Source organism: Ursus americanus, chromosome 5 (assembly GCF_024610735.1).
Source record: "Ursus americanus isolate L20-20 chromosome 5, mUrsAme1.1.p, whole genome shotgun sequence".
Classification (NCBI taxonomy): domain Eukaryota; kingdom Metazoa; phylum Chordata; class Mammalia; order Carnivora; family Ursidae; genus Ursus; species Ursus americanus.
This window is the reverse complement of record NC_142131.1, coordinates 61,009,912-61,031,382: the sequence shown is the minus strand read 5'-3', so window position 1 is coordinate 61,031,382 and position 21,471 is coordinate 61,009,912. Positions and strand designations below refer to the sequence as shown.

The window sequence follows — 21,471 nt, the reverse complement described above, 5'->3', positions numbered from 1 at the left end:
ACTGTGCTAGGCCCTGAGAATAGAAAATGAGCGAGACAGTTTCTGTCCTAATGGAACTTAGAATGCTGCGTGGAAAATAAACAGCTAAGTATTAGAATCCTTTGGGTGCCATGATAAGGGGGGCAGAGGTGTCGTTGAGGCACATAGGCAGAGCGCCAAATCCAACACTTGGTGGGTTGGGACAGGTTCTTAGAAAAAAAAAACAGTTTTTCTTCAAGTTCTTTAATTTGAGCTTATATGTATTTGTGTGCTTAATATGTTTAGAGACATTTCTAGAACTGTGGAACTAAATATTCTAAATATTTTAATGTCTTAAATTTATTTATATCCTAAACAACTCTCTGATTACCAAACTATTATAAACCATGCCATGTATGGATTTTTTTAATTGAAATATAATTAACATAGGACATTGTATTAGTTCTAGGTATATAACATAATGATTTTATATATCTACATATGGTGAAATTATTACAAGTTTTTAGTTAACTTTGATGACCACACATAGTTACACATTTTTTTCTTATGAGAATTTTAAGATTTACTCTTTTTTTTAAGGTTTTTAAAAATTATTAGTATTATTTTTTAAGTAAACTCTACACCTGATGTGGGGCTTATGACCCCAAGATGAAGAGTTGCATGCTCTACCAACTGAGCCAGGGAGACACCCCTAAGATTTACTCTCTTAACATCTTTCAAATATACAATACAGTATTGTTAACTATAGTCACCATGCTGTGCATTACATCCCCAGAGTTTGTTTATCTTAAAGCTGGAAGTTTGTGCTTTTTGACCACTTTCACTCATTTCATCCAATCCCCATGCTTTCCACCTCTGAGTCACTAATCTCTCTATATTTTATTACTGTTTTTGTGTTAGATTCTCCATGTAAGGGAGATCATACAGTGTTTGTCGTTGTCTGACTTATTTCACTTAGCATAATGCCCTCAAAGCCCATCATGTTTTCACAAATGGCAAGATTTCCTTCCTTGTTGTGGCTGAATTATACTCCACCGCGTGTGTGTGTGTGTGTGTGTGTGTGTATACACACCACATTTTCTTTATCCATTCATCTGTCCATGGACATTTAGATCGTTTCAGTGTGTTGGCTATTATAAATAATGCTGCAGTGAACATATGGTACAGATATATTTTCAAGATAGTGATTTCATTTTCTTTGGATGAATACCCAGAAGCGGAATTGCTGGATCGTATGGTAGTTTTATTTTAATTTTTTGAGGAGACTACCTACTGTTATCCATAGTGGCTGCAACCAATATACATTTTCAGCAGTAGTGCACAAGGGTTCACTTTTCTCCACATCCTTGCCCTACTTCTTATTTGTCTTTTTGATAATAGCCATTCTGACAGCCATGAGGTGCTATCTTATTATGGTTTTGCTTTTCATTTCCCTAATGATTAGTGATGTTGAGCACCTTTTCATATATTTATTGGCCATTTATAGGTCTTTGGGAAAATGTCTATTCAGCTCCTCAGCACATTTTTAATCAGATTTTTATTGTATGTTTGGTTTTTTGCTATTATATGCATTCTTTATATATTTGAGATATTAGCTTCTTATCAGATGTATGATTTGCAAACATTTTCTTACATCCCATTGGTTGCCTTTTCATTTTGTTGACGATTTCCTTTGCTGTGCAAGAAGCTTTTTAGTTTGATTTAGTCCCACTTATTTATGTTTTCTCTTATTGCCTTTGTTTTCATTGTCTAATCCCGAAAAATCATTGCCAAGGTCAATGTCAACGAGTTTATTCCCATGTTTCCTTCTAGGAGTTTTATGGTTTTGGGTCTTATGTTCAAACCTCTAACCCATTTGAGTTCATTTTTGTGTATGGTATAAAATAGGGGTCCACTTTCATTTTCTGCATGTGGATGTCCAGTTTTCCCAGAATTATTTATTGAAGAGACTGTCTTTTCCCATTCTATCCTTTTCCATTTCCTTTGTTGTTAATTAGTTGACAGTATATGCATGGGTTTATTGCTGGGCCCTCTGTTCTATTCCATTGATTGATGTGTCTATTCTTATGTTTTTATGCAAATACCATATTGTTTTGATTAATATAGCTTTGTGTAAAGTTTGAAATCAAGAAGTGTGATGTTTCTAACTTTGTTCTTCTTTCTCAAGGTTGCTCTGGCTTTTCAAGGTCTTTTGGGGTTACATATAAATTTTAGGATTATTTGTTATATTTCTGTGAAAAATGCTATTGGAATTTTGATAGAGAATGCACTGATTCTATAGATTCCATAGGGTATTAGGAACAGTTTAACAGTGTTAAGTCTTCCAAATCGTTAGCATAGAATAATTTTCCTTTTATTTGTGTTGTCTTCTATTTATTTCATCACTATCTTATAGTTTGGAGCATACAGGTCTTTCACCTCCTTGGTTAAATATATTCCTAAGTATTTTATTATTTTTGACACAATCATAAATGGGATCTTTTTAGGTTTCTCTGATAGTTTGTTATTCGTATATAGGCATACAACTTATTTTTTGTATATTGTTTTTTTATCCTGCAACTTTACAGAATTTGTTTATTCTAGCAGTTTTGGTAGTCTTTAAGGTTTTCTATATATAACGTCATATTATCTGCAAATAGAGACCATTCTTCTATTCTTATTTGGATACCTTTTATTTCTTCTTGCCTGGTTGTTCTGGGTAGGGCTTTCAGTACTATGTTGAACAGAAGTGATGAGAATGGGCATCCTTGTCTTGTTCATGATCTTAGAGGATGAACTTTCTGTTTTTTTATCATTGAGTAGGATGTTAATTGTGGGCCTGTCATATATGACTTTCATTATGTTGAGGTATGTTTCTGGTATACCCATTCTGCTGAGAGTTTTTATCATGAGTGTATAGTGAATTCTGTTAAGTGCTTTTTCTGTGTCTTTTGAGTTGATTCCATGATTTTTTTTTTTTTACTCCTTCGTTTTGTTAATGTGGTGTATCACATTGATTTGTAGATGCTGATTTGCTTCCCTGGTATAAATCCCACTTGATCTTGGTGTATGATCCTTTTCACATATTGTTGAATTTGGTTTGCTAATATTTTGTTGAGGATTTTTACATCTATGTTCATCAGGGATATTGGCCTCTAGTTTTCTTTCCTTATAGTGTCCTTGTCTGGTTTTGGTATCAGAGTAATGCTGGCCTCATGAAATGAGTTTGGAAATATTCCTTCCTCTTTTGTTCTATTTATTTATTTATCTTTAATCTTGACCTAAATTTTGATTTGGGCCATAAGTGAATTAAAGGCTTTTTATTTTAAGTAGTTGCTTTTTAAGTGATACGTTTCATATGACCATAATAGATAAGGTTTTTCAGGGGCCTAAAGTACAGGAAATAAATCATGATCTCAGTATGATTATTTTTCAAGATCCGACAGCTTCAATAAACTTATGCTGTTATGGTGCATTGACATCTAATATAGAGAGCAAAGTCAGGGATTTTATAAACAATAAAGCAGCATTATAGTGAGAAATAGTATACAGCATATAAATATACCTATGATATATTTGCCCTAATGAAAGTGCTAGCAGTTAATTTAGAAAAATTCAGTTGTTGGACACTTTTTGATTCCAAAGATTACCCAATAAGGGTAAAGGGTGAAGGGATGGAGTAGTGAATATTTGACAGGTTTTCTGGTTATTTACCACTCTTTGAATTGATAATTTTGTTTCAGGGATTTCCATCCCTTTGAGTTCTAAATTCCCATCATAGAAACTAGAAAATTCAGTTCCCCCTTTTCTTTAAAGCTCAGGCATAGAATGTGACATAGGTGAAGTATATTCACTCATATTCAGAAACAAACTTGAGAAAAGACAGTTGGCATTGAATCTCTTTTGCAGGCAAGAGTAGCATCAGTGGTTGCAGAGTCAAGTTACGGATTCACAAGTATCATTGGTGTGGTGACAGGAGCAGATGTAGTAAAACTGAGTTTCCAGCAGCATCTGAAATGTAGCTTCTGGTGTTCCATGGTGGTAGAAGTGGTGGCAATTTCTTCTAGTACCCAATAGGCAGCAGTAGTTTTCATCATCAGGCCAGTTTTGTGGTACGGTTTTGTACATTGTTGCTGGAAGCTTAGTCTTAAGGCTGCCTGATTCTTAAGCCCTCAGAATAATTGCATGAGTTAGACTAATAACCTTTTTAATGAATGACTTTTCCACTTAGTCAGCCAGAGTCAGCTTCTGTTACTTTTAACTAAGAACAAGAAAAGTTATTACCAGAAGTGAGATACTGAAAATTACACAGCCTAAAATGTGAAATTAGTTGAATGGAAGGCAAGGACAGAGGGGGATAAGACTGTTGTGGACCTGACCTTTACAGTCTCTAGGCTGGTGGTCCTTGTTATGTAGTGATGAAATATAAGGTCAGTGCCTCAATGTTTCTTGAGACACAGACCAAGTACCAGCTGAGGCTACAGCAATAAGAGAAATAACCAGAATGTCAAGGTGTTCTGGTTATTTCTTCATGCTTTCAGCAAAACACTGAAAAAGAGGATGAATGCAGATTTAGCTAGTTGGTGCAAAGCAAATATGGAAGAAGTACTGTTTTGCTAAGGGCACTTTTCTGTCTGCATTCTGATTGAGAGTCCTATACTTGATATTTGGAGTCTTGCAGTGTTGCAAATGAGAATTGCTCTTATCCACTAACCCTATAGCCAATATGAGCAGGAGGCTTTTGAGTTCTGACCTGAAATAAAATTAGTGCCTCAAGCCTTTCACATTTTCCAGACAAGGATCAGATATACAATGCATTTACTCACTAGGGCCTATAGTTTTTCATTACTTTAAGAAGTATCCATTAATCTTAGGGTTGGGGAATGGGCAGAACATAGAGACCATTACCAAAGGATGAAAATTTTTATGCTTAAAATTATCAGAATGTTTTCCTGAGGCTACTTATACAAAGAAATGACTAGAAAAAAATAATTTTGAATGAAGTATATTGCCAAGAAACCCCAAGCCTCACTAGCTCACTTCAACTCTTAAGGCCATCCCTGGGCCTCTAAACTCATATCAGTAGAAAGTGGATTGTGAAACTCCAGAGCCTCAAAGAATGGCATCTTCCCCAGTATCCCCACCTCTGGACAAGGATTCCCCTAACATACAGAACCAGGAGCCTTGAAGAACAGTGGACAAGAGAGGGTCTTTGAGTCTCCCAGAAAACAGGATATGTGCTACCAGATTGGCTGACTAAGGAATTTATTGGGTTGCCCAAAGCAAGGGGTCCTTGCTCTTCCTGTCTAGCAGGATTTAGGATTTACTGTCTTACAGTGGCTGCCATGTGTTTCCTATTCCAGGTTGTCATTGCTGTATCTATTTATTCTTTACTGTAGTCGAATGGTAACTACCATGTGGGCCCTGGCTAGACCTAATGGAAAGGCTAGCACATCAGCCAGAGGTACTCAGCTTGAATCTAGATGGGACCTTGGGGGTCAAGGAATAAATGGGTGTATTCTGTATACGAAACAAAGGGTATATATTCATGTTGTGTAGCCCAGAGGGTGTACTGCTTGTTACCTCTTCAATATCCATTCCTTCTTACCGGCTGAAAAATTTTGTTTGGGGCACAGTGTGCCAAGCCAAAAAAAAAGTTATTTCACCTTTCTGACCACCTGAGCTGTAGTGTACTGGATGTTGTTGTAAGAAGGGTATAGTTTTCCTGTTGAAAAGGCATAAGCCAACCTAGCAGTCTCCTTTTGCCCTATTCCCTTCTCCCTGCGTGGAGTACAGATGGTGATGTCACAGCAGCAGTAAAGACAAAAATCACACATGAAGGAAAGCAGAGCAGGGGTTTAAAAAGAGCCTGGCTTCTTAGTGTAGTGAAGACCTGCAGTAGCCCAGGACGCCTTAATCTGTATTTCTTGATATGTGAGAAAATTAAATTTCTTATTTTTTTTGAACTGTTGTTTGTTGGACTTTTGGTTAATCTGTCTTTTCCACCAGATTGTAAACTCCTTAAGGTTGAATAGACTTTTTTTTTATTTGAGCTGTAATTGACATATAACATTATATTAGTTTCATTTGTACAACAATTCCATATCTGTATATGTTGCAAAATGATTACCACAATAAGTCTAGTTAATGTCTGTCTGCGTACATAGTTACAAATTGCTTTTCTTGAGATGAGGACTTTTAAGATCTACTCTTCTAGCAGCTTTCAAATATGGAGTACAGTATTAACTGCAGTCACTATGCTGTACGGAAGAGACTCTTCTATAGTCGCTTCTGCATTTTCATTTTGTGATGTAATGTTCAGCATGGCACATATATGCTTGATAAGTGAAACGATTTACTGCCGTTGCTACTGTGTTAAAACCTGAACTATAATTTGCTCTCTGGTGGTATCTCCAAAGATTGGTAGAAGCAGATGAAATATAAACAGTGGTTAAACAATAATTACTTAGCTGATTTTCATTTTGGTAAACCACATTTATCATCTGGCTCATGAGAACATTATTTTTAGTTAGATCAGTTATTTTTCCTTTTGAATTGGATCTGTTTTAATGATACCTTTTTAAAAATTTTTTAAATTATTCAGATTTATAGAAAAAGATGTAAGAGATGTTGAAGGGTCTGGAAATTTCCTCTACCCAGATACCACAAATGCTAACATTTACCACATTTGCTTTATTATCTGTCCCTCATTTTTTTTCTGAATGTTCTGAGGGTAAATTGTAAACATAATGCCTCTTTACCCCCAAATGGTCATTTTTAAAATCATGACAGCCCACTAGGATTAGATTTGGAGAAAGAGTGTATTTCTAAAAAGTACTTTCATATATGTTTGCTAAATTTGCAAAGATATTCTTTTATAAAACCAGTGTAATTATCAGAATAATTAAATGACAACAAAATAATAAATAATAAAAACCAGAATATTAAAATTGATACAACTCTACTATTCAGATGTTTTCATTTGTCCTAACTTGTCTTCTGTAGCAGAAGAAAAAAATTCCTTCTGGTCTAGGATCCAGTTGAAGATCACACATATCACATTTAGTCACCATGTTTTTTAGTCTTCCTTAATCTGGAGCAATTCTTCAATCTGTCCTTGTCTTTCCTGACCATAGTATTTTTGAAGAGTATATCCAGGTTATTTCTAAGAATGTGATACGAGCATTTTTTGATCATGATACCTGAATTCATCTCTTCTGGAGAAAAAAAGGAAAAATTCATTGATCTTTACAAAATTTTCTGTCTTAATTAAGAGCTGTATCTTATCTCACTTGACCTCCAGTAGGATGTCTTACCAAAGACTCATATTTTTTGTTGTTGTTGTTTGACTGGGTTTCTCAGTGGGGCACTGTTGGCATTTTGAACAGCATAGTTCTTTACTGCACCAGATTGCCTCATACATCCCTGGCTCCTGCTCACTAAATGCCAGCAGCATTCTTCACTTGGTGCGATAACCCAAAACACCCCCATTTGAGAACCACTATTCTGTAAAACTTATTTAGAGTCTTTAAGTTAGGAAAACGGTCTTGCTTTTTATATAGTAGGCAGTTTAACAAATTTTCAAGGTGTTTGTTTTGATTATCAGTAATCTGTCATCAGATAGGTGATAATGTACATTAGCCAAATTCTGTTCAGGTAATTAGTTATATTTAATGAATAAATGATAAAGGGTTAAATTGATCATAGATGTCTTAATATAATCTGAAATGAGAACCCTGTTAACAGTTGCCATTTAAAATCAAGGACTTCACCTTTGAAGTTGACTGAAATAAAATATTTCTGGAAGATTTACCTTAAAATTCAGTATTTTACTGTTAGAAATTTTAGGGGGTAATGAGTGTTTCTATGTTCATTTTATTTTAATTTTAATGATATCAATTATTCTTTTTGTTTTTCTTTCAGAATTGGTCCCTAGGAAAGAGCTCCTTATAGAAAATGTGCCGTATTGTGATGCACCAACTCAGAAGCAATGAGTTTTCTAGGATAAAATCAAGTCTTTTATTTTTTAATTCTAAATATACAACTCTGGCAAAAGTTTTGAAAATGCAAGTAGTTCATAGCCAGCCTATTGAAAATGAATGAATGAAAGTATCACTTCATAAGTAAATTTCACATTAAAAGGACATTGCTGAAAACTGTAGAACATAGTTAAATATTTATAGACAGCATTAAATAAGACATGTCATTTGCTTTGAAACTCAAACTTTACAAACTAAAATAAATGCTCAGGAGGTATATGTCATACTCAATTGTCTTTGACCTTGATGAGTATTTTGGTCTTAACATAACTAAGAATGCAGTGATATGACAAATTGGTGGATTTTCCTCCCATGTGAAATGAAGCTATGAGATTAAAATTATTAGATTAATTTTGTGTGTAGTTCCATAAACATTAAATTGGTCAAAAAAATCACAATGTGTGCCAACTCTCTACAGAAGGTGGCCTTTGTTTCCTAAAACACTGAAATTATTTCTGTAGCTAACAAATAATGATTCAGTTTCCTTTCAGAGATAGATTATCTCTCTGTTTCCGTAAAGACATTTTTCTAATAAGTCGTCTGAAGACAGATGAATAAAATATCAAAATCACCTAGGATCACTGTGGAATAAAGAAATCCTAATTTTTTTTAGGAAATAGTGACCCTTAATCAAACTATGTAATACAGCCTTAGTAGAAATAGTGTACTTAGGCCACAGCTAGACTTTATTGTGAAAATGTAATATGTGGCTACATTCTTTCCATTTTAATCAATAAAACTTAAATGGTTTTTCTTCTTCCACACGTCCCATCCATCCTTGACATGATTAGTAGTATCACAAAACAGTGTGTTATTCTACCATCTAATGGTGGGAACTAAAGAATTGTATGTAATATTTTTTTGTTTCTCTTTTATCTGTGTGTCTTTACCATTCTCTTTTCTTAGTGAACAGTGTGTTCTCTCCCGTTCATTGACCAATTCTCCCATTCAATGGTGATACACAGTTTTTAATTTTTATGGGATTCTTAATGCAAGCTTTGTTTGTTGGCAAAACATGGGTGTATCTATACTGGATTTGAAATGTCGTATTTTTAAATAATTTAATTTAAAAATAATAAGATAATTTAATTTTAGGAGATCAGAGATTTTTCTAAATTCCTCAGACATATTACACTTAACATTAAGCCATTAACTATCCTTAATGCCTTCTAATACTTGTGAGGAGAGTGTTTAGTAGTCTGTGAAATGGTTTATACATGTCAAAAGATTTGCTACGTTAATTTTTCATCTCCCATGTGTAGTTTTTATTTATGTGGAAATTATACCTAATTGTTATTTCATATTTGAAATTTGCTCTTATAAAAGAGTGCTGAAAGTTGTCACAATGCAATCACTGGTAAATTCCCTGACTTACTATTGTTTCATTAAGTATCTATATTATATATTTGGAGGAAAGTTGGCTGACCTAGGTTAACTTAATATATTTTAATTATTTCAGTATTACTGAACATTTTTAGCAGTTCCTAGCTTTTTTTTCTTTTTTTTCCTCTTTTTTTTTTAAGATTTATTTATTTATTTATTTATTTATTTATTTATTTATTTATTTGACACAGAGAGAGAGAGCATGAGCAGGGGGTGGAGCAAGGGGAGAGGGAGAAGTAGTCTCCCCACTGAGCAGAGCCCAATGTAGGACTTGATCCCGGGTCCCTGGGATCATGACCTGAGCTGAAGGCAGGTGCTTAACGAGTGAGCCACCCAGGCTCCACCCTAGCTTTTTTTCTTTATTATTTTTTTTAAAGATTTTATCCATTTATTTGACAGAGACAGCCAGCGAGAGAGGGAACACAAGCAGGGGGAGTGGGAGAGGAAGACGCAGGCTCCTAGCAGAGGAGCCTGATGTGGGGCTCTATCCCAGAACACTGGGATCACGCCGTGAGCCGAAGGCAGTCGCTTAACGACTGCGCCACCCAGGCGCCCTTAGCTTTTTTTCTTTAATCTTAATTCCTGTGTTCCATTCTTCATTCACATTAATTTAACTATCTCAACAGATTTCTTCTTTTTTTTTTATAAACGTAACCATTAGGAGCAATAGAGATTAATAATTCACATGCATATTTTATTAAAGCCAGTGGGTTTGAGATTTTCTTCAAGATACATGTATTTTATATATATATATCTAAGAAAAAAGATCCTGTTTATATTAGCAGACAAAACTATGAAATAGTAATAGATTTTTTTAAAAAACATGTAACTTAAAAATGAAAGATGTATTATGTTCCCAGATGGGACAATTGAAAATTATTGACATGAAGAATTTAAATGTTATTTATCAAAATCCCAAAAGACTGAAGATACATCTACGTAAAAATATATAACTTCTGTACTCTGTGAAAGCTACTATAAAAAAAGTTCAGAGAAAATATTTGCCGCTAACATAAATGATTAAAAGATATAAGTACTCCTATGACTCAGTCAGTAAAAGATAACTCAGTGAAAAGTGGACAAATGATATAAATAAAAAGTTCACAAAAGAAGAAATATTAAGCCTCTCTAGTGATCAGTTAAAGAAACTGATCATATCCATTATTTGTAAAGGTAGCATGGGCGTGAGGAAATGGGCAAGCTGAAATATTTCTGGAAGGGATGTAAGTGATAGGGCCTTTTTGAAAGGAAAATTGACATCAAAATTTAAATAAACATATTGGGGCCCCTGTGTGGCTCAGTTGGTTAAGTGTCTGCATTCGGCTCAGGTCCTGATTGAGCCCCACATCGGGCTCCCTGCTCAGGAGGGATCCTGCTTCTCCCTCTCATTCTGCCTGCCATTCCCCTTGTTTGTGCTCACTCTCTCTGTCAAATAAATAAATAAAAATCTTAAAAAATAATAAAATAAATCTATTTCTCTGTCTTTATCTCTGTAACACACAAGAATACTAATAAATGAACACTCAGATTTATGTATAAGAATTTCTGTAGCATTGTTTAAAAAAAATTGAAAGTCTAAATTTCCAAATTTAGGGGAACAATTACAGGAAATGTAGCTTTGGAATATTATGCAGGTGTTGAAAAGATTGATGTAAAATATATATACCATCAAGTGAAAGAAGCAAGTCACAATATATCTTCTTTATGAATCCATTTATGTACAAAAGTATTATTGCACACATTTGTGCATATATATATATATATATATACACACACACACAAATGAATAGAAATCTTCATATTTAAAAAAATACACGTGCTTAATGTTAGTACAGTTGAACCTTTGAACAACAAGGGCTTGAACTGCATGGGTCTACTTATATGGACCTTTTTGTTTTGGCAGAGTACAGTACTGTAAATGTACTTTCTTTATGATTTTCCTAATATTTTCTTTTCTCTAACTTCTTTATAAGAATATAGTATATAATACACATAACATACAAAATACGTGTTAATCATTTATGTTATCAGTAAGGCCAACATGTAGGTTTTAGAAGTTAGATTTTGGACCAATTAAAAGTTATATGTCAATTTTCAACCATGTGGGAGTTCAGTGCCCCTAACCCCCATGTTGTTCAAGGGTCAATTGTAGTTAGGTAGGAAAATGAGTTTTGGTGAAAGGAATGGTAAATTGGAGATTTTTATTAAGGTAATTCCTGCATGTTTAAATATTTTTTACAATGAGTAGAAAAATGCATAATTTTTAAAGGACAATACTTAAGCAATTAGTGATTTATTTAAAACTTAGTTATGAAATAGTAAAAATATTAGCTTCTAGTGTATCAGACACTCAAGAACCTCATTCCCACATTTGACAGAGGTTACATTTTGCCATATTTGTTTAAAGATGTCCTTCCTTATAAGTCACAAAATCTTATAAAGCTAAAGTCCCACTTCCTTTTCATTCTCCTTTCTCTTTTCAGGTATAATTACTGTTTTACAAGTGGTGGATATCATTCCATACTTGTTTTTATACTTTTTATGTGTATTCAAAACAATATATAGTGTTGTTTTGAGGTTTTAAAATGAAAATAAATGGTGTTATGCTCCATGTGTTCTGTAACTTATTTTCATCATACTTAGGTCTTAAAGATCTATGTTTTTAAAATTTTTTATATGAGATTGATCTATTTTGTTAGATAAATAACTGGGTCTTTTATGTCTTATTCCATTGTAAGAATGAAATAGTTTATCCATGTCTCTTGATGAACAATAGTATTGTCTTGTTTTTTGATATTGCAAACAAATTTACCAAAAACTCCAACACATGGATTCTTGTGCCGAAAGTTTATCTGAATTTATATGAGGAAGCAGAACTGTTGAGTCATGGGGTACGTACATATCCAATCCTTCCAATAATCTTTAAATTGTTCTTTAAAGTATTTGTACCAGTTTATATTCTAGTCAACACTCTGTGAGAGGTCCCTTTTCTCCATATCTTCACTGTTATTGTTATATATGACATCTCTCATTTTTTTTCAAATTGATGGATATGAAACGGTATCACATTCTAATTTGCATTTCTGGATTACAGGTGAAGTAGATCATCTTGTGTTCATTGGTCATTACAGTTTTCCTTTATGAATGTGTGTTCATCTCCTTTGTTCACTTTTTTCTCTTGGATTATCTGGCTTTTTCTTATTGATCCCTCTTTATATATATGGGTACTAATCTTGTGTTTGTTATCTGTGATATAAATGTCTTCTTCCATAATGTGACTTGTCTTTTAACACTGTTTATGTAAACCTGTAGTATGGGAGTTTATTTTAGTGTATCCATTTTTAAGTATCTTTTCTTTTGCTTTTGTACCTTTTTAAGTAATTCTTTTCTACTCCATAGTCAGAGGTGTTCTAATACATTTCCCTTTTAACATTTAAGTTTTGCTTTTTATGTTTGGTCCTTTATGCCATCTAGAATTTATTTTTGTTTATAATATGAGGGAGGGGTTTAATTTTATTCTTTTTTATGGGAAAAGTTTGCCTCAGCATCATTTATTGGATTGCCCATCCTTTTCCTGATTACATGTAAAACAACTATGATCATATCCCAAGTTACTTACTGTATATTGGAATCATTTAAGGACTTTGTCTCTACAATTACCCCTCTCCTCCACCAAATCTTTTTTTTTTCCGCTCCCACTGGATTGTTTTTAACAGCATTCAACATTCTGAAATATTTCGCATCTGAAAAAAAAGCTTTATTGAACCCACCTCTGCTCTTGCACTTCAACACCATTTTTCTGCACTTTTTACTAAGAGGCTTCTGTGCTTGCTGTCTCCACTTCCTTCCCAACTGTCTTACAAAGACCCCAATCAAGATTTAATCTCTGCCACTCCTGTCAAACCCTTGTTGTCCCAGTTACTGGTGACCTCCACTTGGAAGTCCAAAGGTCAATTTTTAGTCCTCATTTTATTCATTTTCTCAGTAACAATTGCCATAATCAATCATTCCCTTTTATTTGAACAGAGAGACCTAGACACTCTTTTATTGTAAACCTATTGTGAGTATGATACAGACATAAACCCAAGTAACAAAAACTCCTGCCTTGTCTTGTTTGTCATTTTAGATCCATTGTCAGCCGTTTTTGACCCTGCTCGCAACCTTCTCTGGGAGGACTGACCTGTATGAACCAGCTCAAGTGGCCTCTGTTATCTTCTGACTTTTAGTTGGTTCAGCTAATGGGGAGATGAGAAGGAGGGAGGAGAGTGAAGGCAGGTATTTATCTTTCTGACTGTCCCTGAGAGGTTGCCTCAGGCTGCACTATCCCTCAAAGCTTCTCTCAAGGTGAGTCTATACAGTTCTCTCCTGGTTTGAGTAAGAGCTTCCCTTTCCTCTTCAGGCCTGGAGTTGCAACAGCTCATCTGCTACTGTTCCTTGTAGGTTCTCCTACACTCATAGTTTTGTAAATGGTCCCTTTACAAGTAAATCATTCTCAAACTGCCATATTTTAAGTGTACCATCTGTTCCTATTAGGACTCTCACTAATTCACTGCCCCGGGGAAACTTACTTCTGGAGATGATGGATAGACAAAATTAACAAGTAAATTAGAAGGAAGGGCAGAAAAGGGAGATAGGGAAGCCAGGAAAAGTAGGGTGTTGCAATTTTAAATGTGATCAGGGAAGTTCTCATGAAGTGATAGTTGAGTCAAGACAAGTGATAGTTGAGCAAAGATGAGGATGTGAGGGATCTAGCCATGTATGTATGTAAGGGGAGAGCTTTCCGAACAGCAAACTGCTAGTGCAGTGTTCCTAAGACTTGTTCATGCCTGCTGTCTTTGAAGGGAGCAAAGTGGTTAACGGAGTGAGTGGTAGATGAAAGCACAGAAATCATATGGTGGTAGAAGGAGGTGGGGAGTGGATGCCAGTGTATGTGGGCAATTACAAGGACTATGGTTTTCTCTCTTAATAAAATACAGAGCCATTAGATGGTTTTGAAAAGAGAAGTTGATATGATCTGATTTTAAGTTTTAAAGAGATCACTTTGGCTATTGTGCTGAGAATAGACTCTGGGGCAAGGTTGAATGCATGGATATCAATTAGAAATCATTGTATAAATCTAGGTAAGAGGTGATAATGGCTTAGACCAGAGTGGCAGCAATGATGGTAATAAGAAGTGGCCAGATTCTGGATATATTTTGATAGAACTCATGGTTTTCCTGATGGGTTAAATGTGAAGTAAGACAAAAAGAAAGAAGTCAGGGATGATTCCCAAGGGTTTTGGCCTGAGCAACTGGAAATACATTGTTGCCATCAATTATTATGGTGAAAACAGACTAGGTTTGTGAACAAAGATCAGGAGTTTAGTTTTGGACGTGTATTGATTGAAATGCCTATTAGATATCCAAGTGGAGATATTAATAAGACATCAAATGTAATAGCTGGAGCTCCGGAAGTTGTCTGGGCTGGACTTACATATTTGGCAGCCATTAATATAGATAAACTACTTAAAATCATAATATTGGATGAAATCACCAAGACATTGATTATACCTAAAGAAGGAAAGTTGAGTCATAGATTACTCCAATGTTAAGAGGTTAAAGAAATAAGGAACAATAAGCACAAGAGACAGAGAAGTTTCTAGTAAGGTGGAATGAAAAAAAGAATGTAGAACAGAGGTTGGCAGACTGTGGCTCACAGACTAAATCTGACCCACTGCCTTTTTTTGTAAATAAAATTTTATTGAAATACTACCACATTTATATATTTTCTATAGCTGCTTTCATACCATAATGGCATAGTTGAGTAACTGCAACAGAAACTGACCCACAGACTCTAAAATTACTATCTGGTCCCCATATAGAAAAACTTTGTTGACCCCTGGGGTAGAGTCCTGGAAACCAAGTGAAAAAAGTGTTTCATTGGAGAGGAAGTGTTGCAGGGTAATCGCAATTAAAATTCCAGTAGGATTTAGACACAGGGAGGTGGTTTTGATGACTGGCAAGAGAATTTCAGTGATACAATTGGGGAAACTTATGCTCATGTTGATTCTACCCAAATTGACATTTAAATTCTTTGTAATCACAGTTAAAATTGCAGTAGGGTTTTTTCAGGAACTACTAAAATTTACTCAGAAATTTATGAGGAATAATAAAGGCCCGTAAACAGCTAAATCAGCTATGACAAAAGAGTAAAATTAGATAACCATATGCAAAAAATGGAACTTTAATCCGTACCTCAAACTGTATACATAAAATGAATTCAAAATCGATCATAGTATATGTAAAACCTAAAACTGTAAAACTTCTTGAAATAACAGGAGAGAATCTTTGTGACTTTGGGTTAGGCATGGATTTCTTAGATATGACACAAGATGCACCATATATTAAAGAAAAATTTAATAAACTGGACTTTTATCAAAATAAAAACCTTTGCTGTGTAAAAGGTAACTGTAAAGAGAATGAAAAGACAAGCCACAGACTGGAAGAAAATATTCACAAATAATAAACCGATAAAGAGCTTGTATCCAGGGGCGCCTGGGTGGCTCAGTCGTTAGGCATCTGCTTTCAGCTCAGATCATGGTCCTGGTCCCAGGGTCCTGGGTTCTAGCTGCGTTGTCAGGCTGCCTGCTCAGTGGGAAGCCTGCTTCTCCCTCTCCAGCCATGCTTCTGTTCTCTCTCTCACTCTCTGTCAAATAAATAAATCAAATCTTTAAAAAAAAAAAAAAAGAACTTGTATCCCAAATATATAAGGGAACAACCTAATTTTTAAAACAAAAATATTTGAAAAAATGATCATTATCAAATCATCAAAAAGATATGAAAGTGGAAAATAAGCACATAAAAAGATGTTCAATATCATTAGTCTTTGGAAACTAAAATCACAATTGGATACTGCTACATAACCTTTTCTGGGATCTGAAATTAGAATGAGTGACCATACCAAGGGTTGGCAAGGATCTAAAGGAACTGAAATTCCCAGACATTGCTGAATGCAATGCAAAATGGCAGAACAAATTTGAGAAACTATTAAGAAGTTAAACGTATACTCCCCATATAATCCAAAACTTTCCACTCCTTGGTATTTAAGAGAAATGAAAGCACTTATCCATGCAAAGACTTATTTATATTGCACAGCAGAGGAAACCATCAACCAGATGGAAAAGGCAGCCTATGGAATTGGAGAAAATATTTGCAGATCATATCTGATAAGAGGCTAACATCCAAAATGTGTAAAGAACTTATACAACTCAATAGCAAAAGACAAACAATCCAGTTTAATAAATGCGCAGAAGATCTGAATAGACATTTTTCCAAAGAAGACATACAAATGGACAACAACTACATGAAAAGATGCTCAGCATCACTATTCATCGGCAAAATGCAAATCAAAACCACAATGAGACATCATCTCACATCTGTTAGAATGACTTATCAAAAAGACAAGAGATAAGTTTTGATGTGAATGTGGACAAAAAGGGAATCTTTGTACATTGTTAGCAGAATGCAAACTGGTGCAGGCACGATGGAAAAGCAGTATAGAAGTTTCTCAAAAAATTCCAAATCAACCATTTGATCCAGCACTTCCGCTTCTTATCCAAGGTAATGAAAACACTAACTGGAAAAGATACATGCATCCCCATGTTCACTGCAGCATATTTACAGTAGCCAAGACATGGAAGTAACCTAAGTGTCCATCAATGGATGAATGGATAAAGGAAATGTGGTATGTATATATAATATATATATAGGAATATTATTCAGCTCTAAAAAAAAATACAATCTTCCCATTTGCAACAACATGGATGGACCTTGAGGACATTATGCTAAGTGGAATAAGTCCAACAGAGAAAGACAAATATTGTATCATCTCACTTATTTGTGGACCCTGAAAACAAAAAGGCTAAACTCATAGGTATGGAGAACAGATTGGTAGCTTCCAGAGACAAGGAGTTAGGTGTGGGCAAAAAGGGTGATCAAAGGTGGTCAAAACGTACAAACTTCCAGTTGTAAAAAAATAAATCATGGGGATGTAATGTACAGCATGGTGACAGTAGTTAATAATATTGTATATTTGAAAAATGCTAAGTAAATTTTAAAAGTTCTCATCACAAGGAAAGATATTGCAACTATGTGTGGCAATGAATTTTAACGAGACTTATTTTACTTGTTATTTTTGCCATTATTTCATAATACATACAGATACTGAATCATTACATTGTACAGGTGAAACTAATATAATGTTATATGTCAATTATATCGCAATAAAAAAGACTGTAGCAACTTTATTTGGAAACAACCCAGATGTCCATTGGCAGATGAATGAATAAACAAATTTTATCATATCCATACAAAGGAATACTTATCTGGAATAAAAAGAAATAAACTATTGCTACCTGCAACAACATAGATGAATCTCCAAATACTTTATCCTGAGTGAAAGAAACCAGATAAAAACAAGTACATATTCTATGATTCTGTTTATATAAAATTCTAGAAACTGCAAACTAATTCATAGTGATAAAAAGCAGATCAGTAGTTGCCAGGGGATGAGGGCATGGGAAGGGGTGGGGGGTGGGGTTAAAAAGGTGCATGAGGAAATTTTGGAGGATAATGTGTATGTTCATTATACCTTGATTGTGGTAATGGTTTCATGGGTGTATGCACATGTCAAAAAATGTACAAAATGCATGCGTACACTTTAAATATGTATACTTAACTTGTATATAAACTATAGTACAATAAAGCTGTTAAAAAATACTACAAAGCCATAGTGATTTTCTTTTTAAGTGTAATATTGGTCGAAGAACTGAAAAATAGTAGCAGTTGACCGTTCTATACATTCTTAATATTTCTTTCAATCATTGTGTCTGAAAATACTTATTTTCACCCTTTCTTTTGAATAGTAGTTTAGTTAGGTACAGAGTTCTATGTTGACTTTTTTGCCCTTAGCACATCACAGATACTGTAACATTATCTTTTAACCTCCTTTTACTGCTGGCATGTTTTTAGCAGTTTAATTCCAGTCCCTTTTACTTTATTTGCCCTTTGTTTATGATTGCTTGTAAGAGTTTTGTGTTTTCTTTGGTATTCTACGTAGGGATTTTATTTTTGTTTATCCTACTCAAACTTGGTGTATTTCATTTTTCTGAAAATTCACACCATGCTTCAATTATGGAAATTTCTCATCCACTCTATTTTCAATATCTCACGAACATTCTCTACGCTTTTTTCCTAGTGGAGCTTCTCTTAGGTGTCTCTCATTGTGTTCATTCTTGATTTTGGCTCAGGTCATGATCTCAGGGTCATTGGATCGAGGCCCATGTTGGGCTCCATGCTGGGCGTAGAGCCTGTCCCTTCCCCCCCTTCTCACGTGTACTCTCTCTTAAAAAAAAAAAAAAAAAGGTACTAATAGTCTCCCTCAGAATATTCTATTTTATCAACTGTCTAGATTTTCAATACTCCTGTGTTCATAACAGTCTTTATTCATGTGTCTTTTAATTTTTTGATTATATGTATATCTTAAATGGCAATTGTTATTTCTCCGAAGATCTGATGTGAAATTGTAGATCATGGGGGTGTCCCTCCAAAGAGATTTTTGCATGCTTTTGCCAGGTATGTCAAGTGTACCTTGGAGACGTCCATACAACTCAGGTAATGTAAAATTGATACTGAACCACTGCATGGCATAGTGATTTTCTTCTCTCACCAATGTCTTTTTCCCTCCACCCAGAGTCCCTGGATCTTTGCTCTCTCTCTGGCCTTATGAACAGTTTTTCAGTCCCCTTTCATGGTACTTGCAGCTCTTTGAAGGGGACTTGCTTTATACAGAGATCTTATGCGGGAACTGAAATCTAAGCCCCTAGCTATTAAGGTCCAGGTCCAGGTCCCCTCACAGCCTCCTGGGTTACTTCACTGTCAGCTTACAATTACACTCTGGTTTGGCTTTCAGTTATCTTTTCTTTCTAGCAAATATGAATTTCCTTTCTTTTCTTGTGAGCTCAGCCATATGATATGAACCAGAATGCAAAGAAGTACTAAAAGACTAATGTCGTGATGTTAAAAGGACACAGAAGCCAGATTGAAAAGAACTCTTCAGTCAAATTTGGGACAATATATGGATCAAAAATAATAATTAGACTATCATGGACTAATACATTAAATAAAAAAATAACCCATGAGTTCATGAAGACACTCAAAGAAAGGAAGAAAAAAAAGGTAAGTTTTTTTGTTCATTTACAGACTTTGAAGTTTTCTTTAGCTTTGAAATTTTCAAAATAAAAGTTGGAGGAAACTCAAGTTGAATCTCATTCAGCATTTTGTTGCGGGAATGGTTCTACATTAGCTTGGTTCACATGTTGCCAAACTCAGTTCCAGATACTGATTCTTTTAGAAACAAACAAGTTTCTAAAATGTCTTTGACAATCCACTGTTAATATCTCAAGGCTTCTGAGTATAAGAAAACTTATTCAGGGGTGCCTGGGTGGCTCAGTGGGTTAAGGTTAAGCGTCTGCCTTTGGCTCACGTCATGATCCCAGGTTCCTGGGATGAAGCCCTGTGTCTCAGTTCCCTGCTCAGTGGGGAGTCTGCTTCTCCCTCTCTCTCTACCACCGCCCCCCACCAACATTCTCTCTCTTGCTCTCTCGTATAAATGAATAAAATCTTTAAAATAAATAAAATAAATGTTTTTAATTATTTTTTTTTTAAGATTTTATTTTTTACTTGACAGAGAGCGAGAGAGGGAACACAAGCAAGGGGAGTGTGAGAGGGAGAAGCAAGCTTTCCGCCGAGCATGGAGCTCAATGCGGGGCTTGATCCCAGGACCCTGGGATCATGACCCGAACTTTCAGCAGACGCTTAACGGCTGAGCCACCCAGGCAGCCCAAAAAAATTTTTTTTAATTTAAAAAAAAATCTTATTTAATGAAATGTGATTCAGGCCTTCAGTTTAAGAATTTTTTTTCCTGCTATAATTTTTTTTCCAAATTTCAACTGAATACAGTGTTTTTATTTATTCAACCAAAATTAACTGAATTGCTTAGGGGCAGTCCGAAGATAGGTGCTAGAGACTCAAAGACAAGGCAATCTAGCAGGGAAGACCAGCAAAGAAGGAGGCAGTTGTAGTGTAATTACTGCTATAGAGAAATTAAACAGTTTTAAGAATATAAAAGTTTATTAGGAAGTGGTTGATAAAATACAATAAATATACAAGATGATGTACTTTTAATCTCTTAAAGAAATAAACAGTTATAAAATTACTCACAGCTAACACAATTTTAAAATATCAATTAGAATGAAAGAAATGGAGTTTCATTTGTGAGACAGGAGAACATTGGGGAATCTTAAGCTTTCTGATACAAACTGCTTTATGTAGCTTTTTTGCTCCTCTTATCTTTTACTCTGGTAACAGAGTGAAAGTTCTACTGTCTTAGATAAGACTCCCAGAGAAACAGACTTTGTGCATGCAGGAGATTTAAACTAAGGAGGATGCTCAGGAACAATCCCTGTGAGGGAGTAAGGGAATTTTTGAACTGCCACACAGCTGCAAAGGAAGCTTGCAGATGAAATGGCCTTCAGAACTGTGCTGAGCTGAGCTGAGGCAAGGGGACCAGACTTTTGTTTCTTGGCATCGGCAGTCATTGAGGACAGGCAGACCGCAGGGAAGAGGCATATAGCCTCAGTGAGACAATTCCCTTCAGTGGTACAACTAGAAAGAGCAATAGTTGTGAACCTTCAGCAGCCAGCACTTCCAGGAGCTAGGGAAATGAATGCCTCCTTCTGAAGGGGACATCTGGGCAGTGCACAAAACTGCTGTACCAAATAAGGCCTTTCCATAATTAGCTCAAACTGTTTGAGCAGGAGAAGCACAACTCTAAAGCTGAGCACTTTCCCTTCTGGGAATTAAGTATCCCAGAGACAGTTTGTCCCCTATTCAGACCAAAAGAAGAGAGCAAACCCATTAGAAAAAACTAATTACAAGCTGAGATTCAAGGTGATTTCATTCATGGGGTCACTCATTCATTCATCCATCCAATAAATGTCTACCTAGCATTACCTGGAGAAAAACCTGGCAAAAAGGGAGGAGACTGGGTTCTG

General features: G+C 35.1%; 1 protein-coding gene across 2 annotated transcripts in view; it reads left to right on the top strand.

Annotated features, from left to right (window-relative positions):
• The window catches only part of LYRM7 (LYR motif containing 7), a 39,771-nt gene extending 23,663 nt beyond the window's left edge, over positions 1–16,108 (top strand). Inside the window, exons 7-8 of one of the 2 annotated variants that reach the window (XR_015724580.1) lie at positions 7,882–8,024; positions 13,507–16,108. Coding sequence is in view for 1 of the 2 variants with exons in the window: in XM_087862323.1 (XP_087718449.1) it covers positions 7,882–7,952 (71 nt within the window). In the remaining variant the exon portion in view is untranslated. Of the gene's footprint in view, positions 1–7,881 lie in introns of both variants that reach the window. The other variant, XM_087862323.1, reaches the window with a different exon arrangement.
• The last annotated feature ends 5,363 nt before the right edge of the window (positions 16,109–21,471 follow it).